The sequence below is a fragment of the Atractosteus spatula genome, chromosome 10 (genome assembly GCF_055471065.1).
Source record: "Atractosteus spatula isolate fAtrSpa1 chromosome 10, fAtrSpa1.hap1, whole genome shotgun sequence".
Lineage (NCBI taxonomy): Eukaryota > Metazoa > Chordata > Actinopteri > Semionotiformes > Lepisosteidae > Atractosteus > Atractosteus spatula.
In genome coordinates, this window is record NC_142715.1 from 14,652,666 (window position 1) to 14,668,087 (window position 15,422).

Consider the following 15,422-nt stretch of genomic DNA (forward strand, 5'->3'; position numbering starts at 1 on the left):
GAAACATGTACTCCATCGAGACCTGAGCCAGGTGGTTGAGGAACAGAGGCTGCTCAAGCAGTATTCGTCCCACAATAGACACTTTTTTGGGAAAAAAAAATGAATTGATTTATCATGTGAAGCCTTGCTCTTAAGATGGAAAGAGATTGCATTTGGTATTGCATGCAATTAGATGCTAATTATTTTATTTACTTTGCCCTCTTGTTAAGATGTGTTACATCAGGAAAATAAAGTATATGCTCAGTAGAGGGGTTGTCATATTTTGTCTGTTAATCAAACATAATCAACAATTATGGACAACCATTTTTTGCCATGGTTGTGAATTATAATGCCTTCAAAGTCACATTTAAACTTTCTGTAAAATTAAAAAAAAAAACAGAAATAAAAGCGGGCACTGATTTGTGTCCAGAATACTCCAACGTAACAAATCCTGCTCCAGAAATGGTCTCTTCTCCCCTTTTGAGCCACTGCCCACCAAAAGGTCTCTACGTGTCTCTGTTAGGAAGATGTCAAGATGCTGAGCCTGTGCTGTGCTTCAGTGGCGGGTGTAGAGGACACGCTGTTGTACATGGAATGCAAATTGAGCTCCTTGGACATGAAAACTGACAGATGGTATAAACTTCTCTCAATATACAGGAGATCCTGTGTCTGAAATCCTGAGGTGCCTTTCTTCCTGTCTTGTCATACAGAATGTATCATTAAGGACAATCACATATGGCTTGATTTTGTTACTAGAAGTATTTATTTCCTTTCTTGGAACAACGTGTTTTTCGAGAAATTCATACAATTTGCGAAATATGAAATACAAATCTTGCTTATGTTGCAGAATAAATACTGCCGGCTGGGAAGAATATGACAGCATTTTTTTTCTTTAACCAAAAACCTGCAAAGGGAGACGTTTTCGTTGTGGAAGGGCAAAACAGTAAATATGTTCCGTTTCACAAAATTCACACTTACGAACGGCGCAAGTCGCAGGTGATTCACTCCTCTTGACTAGGTGGCGCTAGGAGGTGCAGTTAAGTTTATATCAGGCTGCAGAAACTCCTCTTTCTCAGCTCCGCTTCTCGATTGTTTTGAAGTCGCGGACGCGCTAACGAATGACGTCATCACACGGCGCTACACAACATAGCTGTGGGTGCTTGAATGATTTTCTTTCTATAAAGAAGAAAGTTGTTTTTTTTAATAACTTCAGTTTCTGAAAACGTAGCATCTTGTCAGCTGTGTTTATGCTTGAACAGAGCACAGCCCTGACAACAGAATCTGTGAAGAATAAAAATAAAGAAGCTGTTCTGTTTAAACATCGCAAGTCAGCCTTTGTTTCTGATCGACTCTGAAGAAGGATGGCGGAGTACTTGTTAAATCTGGAAATCCAGCTTGACTCGTTCATGCACGTTTTGCTCAAATCGATCGTGTATGAAGTGTCAGAAGTTTTTGGAAACAGGATGTCTGACTCTGAGAACGAGTTTGAAAACAAACTCCGCAGCGTCTCCCAGGTCCTGGTGAGACGGGCCGTGTTTAAAATCACACAGTGTGTGCAGGACATTGTCGGGAGTGAAATGGCGCAGCTGAAGAAGGAAAACGAGAGCTTGAAGTGGAGATTGCAGCTGTGGGAGGAGGATTCGGGAGCAAGAGGAGATCAGGGTACCCAGACGCTTCCCTGTGAAGTCACTGCAGAAATAAAAGAAGAAATGGACATGAAACTGTTGTCAGGTCAGTGTGGTGACGTGTATGAAGTCAGAGTATGTGTGTGTGTTTAAAACCAGTGTCTATAACTTCCTCACTGGTGAGGTCTGTGTCTGTATTAACTCCTCTGGAATATTAATCCACTATATCTGTATTAATCCCTCTCTCTCTTAGTGCATTGTTTATGTACCGTACTGTGAAGTAAGTGTGTCTGTATTAACCCCTCTCTCAGTGCAGTGTTAATGTACTCTAGTGTCCAGTCAGTGTGTCTGTATTCACCCCTCTTTCAGTGCAGTGTTAATGTACTGGAGTGTCCAGTCAGTATGGCTGTATTTACCCCTCTCTGTCAGTGCAGTGTTAATATGCTGTAATTTCCAGTTTGTCCTTGTTTGTATAAAGTGTTAATGTACTGTAGTGTCTAGTCAGTATGTCTTTATTAAACCCTCTCTGTCTCAGTGTAGTGTTAATGTACTGTAGTGTCCAGTCAGTGTGTCTGTATTAACCCCTCTCTCTCTCAGTGCAGTGTTAATGTACTGGAGTGTCCAGTCAGTGTGTCTGTATTAACCCCCCTCTCTCTCTGTGCAGTGTTAATGTACTGTAGTGTCCAGTCAGTGTGTCTGTATTAACCCCCCCCCCCCCCTCAGTGCAGTGGTAATGTACTGTAGTGTCTAGTCAGTGTGTCTGTATCAAGCCCCCTCTCTCTCAGTGCAGTGTTCATGTACTGTAGTGTCCAGACAGTGTGTCTGTATTAACCCCCCCCCCCCTCAGTGCAGTGTTCATGTACTGTAGTGTCCAGTCAGTGTGTCTGTATTAACCCCCCTCTCTCTCTCAGTGCAGTGTTAATGTACTGTAGTGTCCAGTCAGTGTGTCTTTATTAAACCCTCTCTGTCTCAGTGTAGTGTTAATGTACTGTAGTGTCCAGTCAGTGTGTCTGTATTAACCCCTCTCTCTCTCAGTGCAGTGTTAATGTACTGGAGTGTCCAGTCAGTGTGTCTGTATTAACCCCCCTCTCTCTCTGTGCAGTGTTAATGTACTGTAGTGTCTAGTCAGTGTGTCTGTATCAAGCCCTCTCTCTCTCAGTGCAGTGTTCATGTACTGTAGTGTCCAGTCAGTGTGTGTGAATCAACCCCTCTCTCTCTCAGTGCAGTGTTAATGTACTGTAGTATCCAGTCAGTGTGTCTATATTAAACCCTCTCTGTCTCAGTGTAGTGTTAATGTACTGTAGTGTCCAGTCAGTGTGTGTGAATCAACCCCTCTCTCTCTCAGTGCAGTGTTAATGTACTGTAGTGTCCAGTCAGTGTGTCTATATTAAACCCTCTCTGTCTCAGTGTAGTGTTAATGTACTGTAGTGTCCAGTCAGAGTGTCTGTATTAACCCCCCCTCCCCTCTCAGTGCATTGTTAATGTACTGTAGTGTCCAGTCAGTGTGTCTGTATTAACCCCCCCCCTCTCAGTGCAGTGTTGATGTACTGTAGTGTCCAGTCAGTGTGTCTGTATTAACCCCCCCCCCCTCAGTGCAGTGTTGATGTACTGTAGTGTCCAGTCAGCATGTCTGTATTAACCCCTTTTTCAGTGCAGTGTTAAAGTACTGTAGTGTCCAGTCAGTGTGTCTGTATTCACCCCTCTCTCTCAGTGCAGTGTTAATGTACTGTAGTGTCCAGTCAGTGTGTCTGTATTAACCCCCCTCTCTCTCAGTGCAGTGTTAATGCACTGTAGTGTCCAGTCAGTCAGTGTGTCTGTATTAACCCCTTTCTCTGATTGCAGTGTAGTGTTAATGTACTGGAGTTTCCAGTCAGTGTGCCTGTATGAACCTCTCTCAGTGCAGTGTTAATGTACTGTAGCGTCCAGTCAGTGTGTCTGTATGAACCGCTGGAGAGGTGCGTTCTTGCGGTTGGGAAGGTTGTGGGCTGCAGGAACATCAAGTCCGCTTCCCGCATGAGTGGAGGGATAGTTATTTTCCTGCAATCTATTGATCTGGCAAATGCCCTGGTGGTAAAGTGGGTTGTCCTGGACGGCACCTTCACCCCGGTGCTGCCGCTCACAGCCCCAGCTCGGAAGATCACACTCTCCAATGTGCCTCCGTGCATGAGGAACGAGCTGCTGTAGAGGGAGCTGTCCTGTTACGGACAGGTGGTCTCTCCGATCAGGAGGGTCCCTCTGGGCTGCAGGGCACTTCAACTGAAGCACGTCATCTCTTTCCGAAGACAAGTCTACGTGATCTTAAAAAAACCCCATGGAAGAGATCAATGTGGATCTTAAATTTCGGATTGACACCTGTGATTATGTTGTATTCGTGACTTTGGAATTGACGAAGTGCTTCAGGTGCGGGAGCGAGGGGCATGTGGTGAAGAATTGCCAGGAGGCCAGGAGACAGTGTCAGGCAGCGGGGAGTGGAGCAGTGCGGGGAGGCAGCAGGGAGGCAGAGCCCACGGCCGGGGTGCAGGAGAGGAGATCGCTGGAGGGGGCAGGTGAGCCCGAGCTGGTGGTGTCCCATGCAGGAGAACAGATAGCAAAGAGTGGACCACCTCAGCCCTCAGATGGGAGCTCCCCACACCGGGGAGCAAGATACGAGCGCTGGCGGAGCAGGGGAGCTGCAGAGCCCCGCTGCTCAGGAGAGTCAGGGAGAGAGAGCAGGCAGTGACACCGACGGAGGAAAACTCGTCACAAGTGGCAGCGAAAACTGTAGACACAGTGTGGGGAGGAAATTAATTAACATCCAGAAAAATAGACAATGGTTTTAAGACACCGTGGAGAAAGCGCACGAAAAAATCTATGCAGAGTGCGGTGCAGAAAAAGCACAGCACAGAGAGCTCGGTGGAGGGCGGCTCTGTCGCCGGCCCAGGGGCCGCGAGTGACTCCGACACTGGAAGAGTAAGGACGCGCTGGAGTGTCCTCGCCACTGCCGCCCGGAGCTCCTCGGAGTCCGGGAGCAACGATGACGAGGGAGGCTTCCCAGACTCCTCTCTCGCCTCGGGCTCCTCGGCCCGGCAGAGCTGCAGAGTAGGCTACAGTTTCCAGAGCATCAGGGAGTTCTTAGAGAAGACTAAAGGTAAGAGGGGAACTGTGGTCGAGGACTTTTTTCCCGACACTGAGCTCTTTGTCCTCTCCGCGACCCACCATCTGAAAAGGCTCAGGTGCGAATGACTTCAGCGATCAAGAGAGATGGTGCCTGAAGAGCTTATTGGGTAAGATCAGGGCAGGACCGCGGAATGCACCTCAGCACGAATGAGTCCCGTCTCTTACATCACATCACTATCCGTCTGCGTGCTATGTGTCTGTTTGTGTTTTATGTTGTTTCTTTTTTTCTTTTCCGCAAACATGGGCGGCATTAGAATAGGGAGTTTGAACACCAATGGGTGCCGGAGGGCTTTGAAGCGAGCTGCGGTGTTGGAGGTCATCAAAGAAAACAGCCTGCAGGTGACGTTCCTGCAGGAGACCCACACCGACAGCTCCAACATCATTGCCTGGCAGCAGGAGTGGCAGGGGGACATTGTGTACAATCATGGGTCCCCTGTGAGCGCGGGGATGACGGTGCTGTTCTCTGTGGGGTTCAAGCCCCTCTCTATCGCCGTCCATGAGGTTGTGAAAGGTCGCCTTTGACTCATGCGAGTAGTTTACAGGAAGAAAACCTTTGTTTTTATTAACATTTACGCATCCACAGACGGCGGAGAGAGGGTCACCTTCTTCAGGGAGCTTGAAAATGCGCTGGTGACCTGCCAGCCTGAAGAGCTGGTCTTCCTGGGGGATGATTTTAACTGCACAGAGAGCAGCACACTGGACAGGAATTATGCAGGAATCACGGAGAGCCACATGGCCTGTCGGCCAGGGAGCTGCGCAGGATCCTTGTCAAATCTGACCTCACTGACATCTGGAGGAGATGTCATGGGGACACGAGGCAGTACACCTGGGCCCAGGTCTGAGGGAACACCCTCTCTCTGGCCAGGCTTGACCGCATCTACTGCCGTAAACATCATTACAGCATCGTCAAGCAGTACTCCCATCTGTCCAGTGGGCCTGTCGGACCACTGTCTCACCATCTGCACAGTCGTCGTCCCATCAGTGAGGTCCCGCAGTGCCTACTGGCACTTTAATACCCAACTGCTTGACGATGCTCACTTCTGTGACTGCCTCGTGTTCTTCTGGTAGCAGTGGAGGAGTCAGAAAGCCCACTTTGTCTCCCTGAGGCAGTAGTGGGATACTGGGAAGGTGCAGATTCGCCAGTTCCACCAGCAGTACACTGGAATTGTCACGAGAGGTATCCGTGAGTCCATGAATGCTCTGGAGAGAGACATTCTGGAGCTCCACCAGGCTCTGGAGTGTTGTGCAGACAGGAGGCTAATTGATAACCTCCACACTCAAAAAGAATCACTCATTGGCCTTCTGGACACAAAAGTACAGGGAGCTCTAATAAAATCTAGGGTTCAGAGTGCATCACAGGTAGACGCCCCGACTCGCTACTTCTTTGGCCTAGAGAAGAAACCGGGCCAGAGCAGGCAGAACCTCTGCCTGCGCTCGGAGACAGGGCAGGAGCTGCACAAGGCTGGGCAGATCCAGGAGAGGACCATGCAGTTCTACAAGACACTCTTCTCCAGCGAGGCAAGTGAGGACTCGGTCTGCACACGCAGGTTCCTTGAAGACCTTCCACAGGTCCCCGAAGAGGAGGGGGCATGGCCGGAGAGGCCTCTATCCCTGGAGGAGCTCTCCACTGCACTCAGTGTCTTGAGTAATGGTATGACCCCTGGCCTTGATGGCTTGCCGGCCAAATTCTACTGTGCCTTCTGGGCCGTGCTGGGACCTGACCTGCTGGATGTGTTCTCGGAAAGTCTGGAGCACGGGGACCTGCCACTGAGCTGCAGGAGAGCTGTTGTCACCCTGCTGCCTAAGAAAGGGGACCTGTGTGACATTAAGAACTGGAGACCTGTTGCCCTGCTGTGTGTGGATTATAAAATCCTGTCCAAAGCTCTGGCCAACAGGCTGAGGGTGGTGCTGGGATCAGTGGTGCAGTCCGAACAATCGTACTGTGTACCCAGAAGGACAATCTTTGATAATATATTTCTGATTCGAGATGTTGTGGCCACCTCCAGACTATTGGGTTTAGATACTGGTCTCATTTCGTTAGACCAGGAAAAGGCCTTTGATAGGGTTGAACATCAGTATTTGTGGAGAACCATGAGGTTTTTCGGATTCAGCTCTGTCTTTGTTGCCATGATTCAGGTGCTGTACAGTGACATCTTCAGTGTGCTAAAGGTCAACAGAGGGCTGAGTGCTCCGTTTCCAGTGCAGAGGGGAGTCAGGCAGGGCTGTGCACTCTCAGGAATGCTCTACTCCCTTGCCATTGAACCTCTGCTACATCAGCTATGCCGGGTCATCAAGGGGCTGTCCATCCCGGGCTGCCCCAATTCTACTGTCAAGATGTTGGCATACGCTGATGACATCATGGTCGTGGTCGGAGGAGAACAGGATGTCAGGGCGCTACAGACAACTTTGAATGATTTCCAGTGGCTATCATCAGCCAAAGTAAACTGGGCCAAGAGTAGCGCCCTACTCCTGGGAGAGTGGAGCGAGACGGGTCCCCCAGTCTTGCCAGAGAGATTCAGCTGGACCAGAGGAGGACTCAAATACTTGGGTTGTACCTGGGGGACAAGGCCAGTGTGAGGAAGAACTGGGAGGGGCTCCTCGAAAAAGTGAAAGGTCCCCTGGATCGCTGGCGCTGGCTGCTCCCCCAGACCTCCTACAGAGGCCGGGTTCTGATTGTCAACACCCTGGTGGCTTCAATGTTGTGGCATTGCCTGCTGTGCCTGGAGCCAGCAGCTGGACTGATCGAGGAGCTGCAGGCCACGCTTCTCGACTTCTTCTGGGATGGACTGCACTGGCTGTGGAGGGGTGTCCTCTATTTGCCCAGAGAGGACGGAGGACAAGGACTCGTTGACATCCGGAGCCGGGTGGACGCCTTTCGTATGCAGGCAGTACAGAAGCTGCTGTATGGCCCGGCCTCGCTGTCCTGGAGGGAGCTGACCTTCACCCTGTTGCGTCTAGCAGGACACTTCGGGATCGACTCTGTTCTCTTCCTGATGGACACCAGCAGGGTTGACCTGTCTCCACTGCAGCCTTTCCAGCGTAGTCTCCTGAAAGCCTGGCGGCATCTGCACGTGCGGAGAGAGGAGGAGCGGCCCAGTCTATACTGGACACTCTGAGAGCCACTAGTACACAATCCGTGAATGGACACAGAACTGGGCCGCTCCTTGGACTTTACCAGCAGACTGGTCCGCGCCAATGTCACACAACTCCACCACCTGCTTGACGTGGATCAGGACTGCTGGCGCAGCATGGAGTGGGCATGTGACGCTCTGGGACTACACTCGCGGCGGTGTGTGGACGGGTTTCTTACTCAGCTTTGCTCTGCTCTGCTCTGCCTCTTGAGGAGATGCTGCTAGTCCAGGGTCTGTTTGAGGAACGCCACCTTCCAATCACACAGCCTCCTTTCCCTGGTCTGCTAGTGTCTCCTGCACTCAGTCCCGGGCCGACAGGATCTCTCCTTGAGTCCCTTGCTTCAGAGGAGAGGTCTCTGGCTGGTGTTGGGGGGAAGTGTCTGTATAGACTAGTTGTAACATCTAGACACCAGGCCCAGCTGTCTGCACTCCCTGACACTCCCTGGAGGGCTCGTCTGGGGGTGCCAGATGGTGTCCGGCCTGCCTGGGGTAGCCTCTACAGATTTCCCCTCAACAAAAGGGGCCTGTCCCTTCGGCGCTCAGAGGGAGACGGTGTTCCACTACTACAGTGCCTGCCCCCACCTGTCGCCCATGTTTGCCGTGTTGATTTGGCTCTTCATCAACCTTGGCCTGGCCTTCAATTACATTATTTTCATGTTCGGGGTGGGTCATACGAAAAAACAAAAAACTCAGACCCTCCTCGCCAACTTTCTACTGGGCCAGGCCAAACTCACCATCTACAAGACTCTGAAAAATAAGATCTCTGGTTCCGGGTCTGTAGACTTGGTGAGGATGTTTGAAGGGTTGGTGAAGAGCAGGATGTCGTTAAAATATATGTTTTATATTATCTCATAATGACTGTGGAACATTTGAAAAGCGTTGGTGTTTTGGAAACGTGCAGGATTGTGAATAAAAAATTAATATTCCAATTATGATTTTATTTTAATAATTCTTAAGGTGGGGTCCTAAGAATCAAGATTCATACTTTGTTTATTTTTTCTGTCAATAAAGATTGATTGGACACTGTCTCTCAGTGTAGTGTTAATGTGCTGTAGTGTCCAGTCAGTATGTATGTATTAACCCCCCTCTCTCTCAGTGCAGTGTTAATGTACTGTAGTGTCCAGTCAGTGTGTCTGTATTAACCCCTCTCTCTCAGTGCAGTGTTAATGTACTGTAGTGTCCAGTCAGTGTGTCTGTATTAACCCCTCTCTCTCAGTGCAGTGTTAATATATTGTAGTGTGCAGTCAGTGTGTGTGAATCAACCCCTCTCTCTCTCAGTGCAGTGTTAATATACTGGAGTGTCCAGTCAGTGTGTTTGTATTAACCCCTCTCTGTCTCAGTGTAGTGTTAATGTACTGTAGTGTCCAGTCAGTGTCTATGTATTAACCCACCTCTCTCCGTGCAGTTTTAAAGTACTATAATATGCAGTCAGTGTGTCTGTATTAATCCCTCTCTTTCTCAATGCAGTGTTAATGTACTGTAGTGTCCAGTCAGCATGTCTGTATTAACCTGTCACTCAGTGCAGTGTTAATGTTCTGTAGTGTCCAGTCAGTGTGTCTGTATTAACCGCTCTCTCTCAGTGCAGTGCTAATGTACTGTAGTGTCCTGTCTGTCAGTCTGTCTGTATTTACCCCCCTTCTCTGAGCAGTCCATGGCTGTATAAATGCCTCCGTCTCAGTGCAGTGTTAAAGTACTGTAGTGTCCAGTCAGTGTGTCTGTATGAACCCCTCTCTTAGTGCAGTGTTAATGTACTGTAGTGTCCAGTCAGCATGTCTATATTAACCCCTTTCAGTGCAGTGCTAATATGCTGCAGTGTCCAGTCAGTGTGTCTGTATTTACCCATCTCTGTCAGTGCAGTGTTAATATGCTGTAATTTCCAGTTTGTCTAGTGCAAGTATTCACATTACTCCTATCCTGGAGTCCTTGCACTGGCTTCCTGTCAAGTTTTGTGATGCTTAACAATCCTCCTGCTTACCTATAAGGCTCTCTATGGCTTGGCACCTCAGTACCTGTCTGAGTTATCGCCCTACTCCCCACCTCACAACCTTCGCTCTTCTAATTGTGTTCAACTATTTGTCCCCCAGTCCTTCTACACTCTATGGGTGACATGGCCTTCTCCTGTTTTGCCCCAAGCTCTAGAACTTTCTCCCCAAGGATATCAGAGTCACTTTCTCTAAGCTTCTTCAAATCCAGACTCAAAACCTTCTTCTTCAGAAGAGCCTTTATTTATCTGTTCTTTACCCCTCTGCTCCTACTGGACTTAGTACCACCATCTACTGACTCGTCTAACTATATTCTCATCATGCTTATATTGTGTCTTTTTTGTTGTTGGCCTTCTGTAAAGTGCTTTGAGAAGCCACCTTTAAAGGTGCTATATAAAATAAAGTTTATTATTATTATAAAGTTATTGTTTTCTTTTCCTGTATTTACAGGCACAGAGACCAGTGCTCTCTCTGATGCTGGGGACATGGCTCCTCTTGAACAGCAGCACAGTGAGGAGGAGTGGGGCTCCAGTTTGGTGCAGGAGAGAGAGCTCACTGTCGCAGAAGGGAAAGAGACACTCAGTGAGCAGCACACAGAGAGCAGACAGAGTGTCGAGGATCTGGACTCTGTGACCATGATGAAGACAGAGCCTGAGAGTGAGACACCTGGGCTCTTAGTATGTGATGATTTTATAGATAAGATTAATAATCTGGACTCGAACAATATTACACAAGGTTGTAATGAACTGGGCTGTGTCTCTGTACGAGAGCACAGTGAAGAACTGGATGTTTTAAATCTTACAGAACAGGACATGAAGTCCAAGTTGATTGACGCTGCAGAGCAGCAGACTGATGTACCTGGTGAAGAGAACAGTACTGAGTCACAGCACACAGAGAGGAGTCAGTACAGGGAGGAGCAACAGCAGCTCCTACAGGGCTTGATAATTAGGCCTTGTTCTGTTCAAGTGGAGAGACTGTCATTGCAGAGACTCAAACAATCATATGATCCCTTAGTATCTGATGGCTTTACACACAGGTTTACTAATCTGGTTACTGAGAAAATTGTTAAAAGTTTTAATGAACTGGAGAGTAGGTCTGTTCTTGGGCAAAGAGGAGAACAACTGAATGAACTAGACAGTTTTAGTCTCAGAGAGCTGGAGAAGGAGCCCCGGATGATTCACACTGCTGAGCAGCACACTGAAGGACATGGTGGAGAAAACAAATCTCAGCACACGGAGCAAGACCATTCCATGGAGCATTGGCAGAATAAGAGACCCCAGTACAATCAGAGAATGAGGAAGAATCACTCAAGGCCTTGCTCAGATGGAGTGGACAAACTGCCATTATGGCACAGAGAGGAGCAGCGTTTCTGTCAGTCTAGCAAATCAAAACCCGACCAGCACCTTCAAACGGGAGAGAGACCATTCAGCTGCAGTCAGTGTGGGAAGAGTTTTATTCAGTCAAGTGACTTTAAAAGACACCAGCGTATTCACACGGGAGAGAGACCTTTCAGATGTAGTCATTGTGGGAAGAGTTTTAGTCACTTGCAGCTCTTAAAACAACATCAGCACATTCACACAGGAGAGAGACCGTTCAGCTGCAGTCAGTGTGGGAAGACTTTTAGACAGTCAAGTAATTTAATAACCCACCAGCGCATTCACACAGGAGAGGCACCATTCAGCTGCAGTCAGTGTGGGAAGAGTTTTAGTCAGTCACATGCCTTAAAATCCCACCAGCACATTCACACAGGAGAGAGACCATTCTGCTGCAGTCAGTGTGGGAAGAGTTTTAGTTGGTCATGTAACTTAATAACCCACCAGCGCATTCACACAGGAGAGAGACTGTTCACCTGTAGTCAGTGTGGGAAGACTTTTAGTCAGTCAAGTAATTTAATAACCCACCAGCGCATTCACACAGGAGAGAGACCATTCAGCTGCAGTCAGTGTGGGAAGAGTTTTAGTCAGTCAAGTAGCTTAATAGCCCACCGGCGCATTCACACAGGAGAGAGAGCATTCAGTTGCAGTCAGTGTGGGAAGAGTTTTAGTCAGAAAAGCCACTTACAATCACACCAGCGCATTCACACAGGAGAGAGACCGTTCAGCTGCAGTCAGTGTGGAAAGAGTTTTAGTCGGTCAAGTAGCTTAATAACCCACCAGCGCATTCACACAGGAGAGAGACCATTCAGCTGTGGTCAGTGTGGGAAGAGTTTTAGTCAGTCAAGTAGCTTAATAGCCCACCAGCGCATTCACACAGAAGAGAGACTGTTCTGCTGCAGTCAGTGTGGGAAGAGTTTTATTCAATCGCATGACTTAAAAAAGCACCAGCGCATTCACACAGGAGAGAGACCATTCAGCTGCAGTCAGTGTGGGAAGAGTTTTAGTCAGTCACGTAGCTTAAAAGCCCACCAGCGCATTCACACAGGAGAGAGACCGTTCATCTGCAGTCAGTGTGGGAAGAGTTTTATTCAATCGCATGACTTAAAAAAGCACCAGCGCATTCACACAGGAGACAGACCATGCAGCTACAGTCAGTGTGGGAAGAGTTCCAGTCAGGTGACTTAAAAAAACCAATTTAGTCACCAGGTTTTTTATTTAATCATAGTCTAAGTCAAGTCAACTAAAATGTCTTTTAGTTCAAGTGGGTAGATGCGTCAGCATGTGACATCCGAAGAAGGCTCCACAGCCGAGACATTTATTTTCTTCTCTTTTCAGCATGGAACAAACCTTTACTTGTTCCCAAAATGTCTATTAGTCATAGTCACTTTGTAGTCACCCAATTTTGAGTTCGTCTGGTCAGTTAAATTTTGACTATACTCTTATTTACAGTTGACTAAAACAGAAATAGTTCTTGTCACAGAGTTTAATTTATGTGGATAAGAGAGCATATATATCAAATACAAGAAATATTTATGCAATAAAGGGTAAATAATAAAGAATAAGATACTGTATGAATCTCTTTTAATAAGAAAATCTATTTTGGCACCGTTAGTAATACTTCAATTTTTTTTTCAATGCAACTGCAGACAGGACAAGCTATATATACAGTGCCTTCAGAAAGTACTCACACCCCATTGTTTATTTCTCATTCTGCTGTGTTGCAAAGTCAAATTAAATCATATTTAAATGTTTTTCTCCACTCCTGTAGAAGCAATTCTTTATAATGTTCAAATGAAATTAAGTATTTATAATTCTGAAGACATCTATTAAAAATAAAAATGGAAAATTACTTAATTGATAAGTATTCACTCCCTTTGTTTCAACAACCTAATTTGGGTCAATTATCTTGAGAGATCACACTAAATACATTAACAAGGTACACCTGTGTTCATTTCAAATTCACCGGTGTTCAATTGCTTGATTGCACAATAGATATCACTGACTGTGAGGTCTCACTGAAACAGCAGATCAGATCAGTCCTGCTGTCATGAAGACCAAGGAGCTACCTTTGGAACTTTGAGATGAAGTTGTTAGGAGGAAAAAAAACTGGAGAAGGTTATAAAAAGATTGGCAAAGTTTTGAACCTTCCTAGGAGCACCGTTAAATCCCATTGTAACTAAATAGAAAAAAACATGGCAAAACCCGGACACTACTAAGATCAGGCCCTCCTACCAAATTGAGCAACCGGACAAGAATGGTGATTGTCAGAAAAGTGACCAAAAGTGGCCAGCTCCAACACTGACAGAGTTGCAGAGCTTTTTGGCTGAAATGGGAGAAACTGCAGACACAAACAATCTCTTGTAATACAATACTTTTGTAAATGAGAAATGTAAATCTTTCATTTTGAAAAACAAATGTTCTTGAATAAAAAATATTTTTGATTCATAAATGTGTTGAATTTAGTGTTCTTAAAACGAGGAAAAAAATGTTAAAATGTGGAGGTGTAATGGGAACAAAATGCAACAAAATTCCACTGGGTGAATACTTTCTGAAGGCACTGTATATACACTCATCTACTGTGACAAGACCCTGCTGACACTACCCTGACTCAGGTAATTCACACACACAAAAACACAAGACAAAAGGCATTTTAAGGTCAAGCAGGATTTAACACAACAGAGTGTAGAAGAAGCTACACCACTCCATAACCCTGCTTCACAACAACTAACACTCATCTTCTAACTCTGCTGGTATTCTCAAGCTAACCCTGTCAGCCTGTTGAAGGTGTAACTGACAGGTATCACATGATGCACAGTTTATATGCTCATCCTATTCACTCCCGGAAAGATACCAGTGTGCAGCATTAATGTATCAGCTACTACCAGAAATATTTGTTTATGGATAATGTCATAATGCATTTATTTTACATTGTTAGAGAGTGAGACAGCAGGGAGGAATAAAGATTTCATGATACTATTACTGTTACACCTGTAGCGGCAAGGCTTATTAAAATACAGGAATTAAGTTTTGCGCTCTCTTGCCAGTGAGGCCCCATCTCTCTCTTCATCTCTGTGGTGCAGCCACAGATAAGCTATTCATGCAGGCTGATTTAAGGTTTCTTTGATAAGGGACAGCTCCCAAATGGGGATGCACTTAGCTAAGCCTGGCTATCATGATCAATGGTCATCCATTGGCGCCTATCTGTCTAGGGAGTGCCAGATGGACATCTGGACTGCATTCCTAAGTGTCAGGGGTGAGTTACTCACATCTCGACTTGATCAACCAATCAGGAACTGGTAGGGCCGAGTAACCCACGTGGGTCTCTGATGCCCATTAAACTTTCAGCCAATGAACGACCTGAAGTTCCTCCAGGTAAAAACAGGCAACACAAAGGGCCTGAAGAAGAATTCCAAAAAGAACAATTCCAGGGGTGTGAATGATTCCAGGACAGGACGGCCCGCAGGCCAGAACAGTTGGGAAGTGGAGGACATTCTCGCAGCACGCCTCCTGACCACCCTGAGACTCAGCCAGGACCACCATGTAACGGCCAGTGTGTCCGAGTGCCAGAACTTTCCTCGTTCTAAGAGTCTAGAGCGGAGGTTGCCAGCGCGTAACCAGAGGATCCACCCGAGGTTAGCACCAGCAGCAGGCCTCGTGAACAGGTCGGAACTGTGGACAGCTGAATCAGTATTCAGAACTAGCGTTTCATCAGGAACGAACCGTTCTTCTTCCTGACCAGCTGGGACCCACAGTCAGTTTTCTCCTGTGCACAAACTTTGCTAGTTAAAGCCAACACTAACTAGCTCGGTCTTCAGAGAGCAGCGCAGCAGGAATCTCTCCAGCCGCACCGAGCACCGCTTGGCACCTAGCCAGAGAGCACGGATTGGACAGCAACAAGCCTGCAACTGTTTCTTTGTCCGGGGGAGATCTGAATCCCCAGAGATTGGATGAGTATTCAACTTCACTGCATTACTGCTCGAGAATTCAATTGTTATCCCAACCAGTTGATATCAATTTAATTCCTAAGAGTTATGTACTTGTTTTGAGTATCTAATGTAGAAGTTGTAACCAAGTTCATTCAAGAAACGGTCTAAATGAATGATATACTGAACGTATGTCCTCTTGATATGTGTAACTCTTTGTAACTGAATGAATATATACCTTTTGTATTCT

General features: G+C 46.9%; 1 protein-coding gene across 1 annotated transcript; it reads left to right on the forward strand.

Moving 5' to 3' along the window:
- Positions 1-1,155: 1,155 nt before the first annotated feature.
- LOC148825389 (uncharacterized) lies at positions 1,156-12,434 on the forward strand. Its single transcript, XM_088926311.1, has 2 exons — positions 1,156-1,710; positions 10,324-12,434. The coding sequence occupies exons 1-2, from the start codon at positions 1,341-1,343 to the stop codon at positions 12,432-12,434; spliced, it is 2,481 nt and encodes an 826-aa protein (XP_088782437.1). The 5' UTR covers positions 1,156-1,340.
- Positions 12,435-15,422: the final 2,988 nt, after the last annotated feature.

What these genes read in the sequence shown, in the direction of transcription:
- LOC148825389 (XM_088926311.1), top strand. Translation starts at nt 1,341, where the DNA reads ATGGCGGAGTACTTGTTAAATCTGGAAATCCAGCTTGACTCGTTCATG. An exon ending in GGACATGAAACTGTTGTCAG is followed by an intron (nt 1,711 to 10,323) that starts GTCAGTGTGGTG and finishes CTGTATTTACAG; the next exon opens with GCACAGAGACCAGTGCTCTC.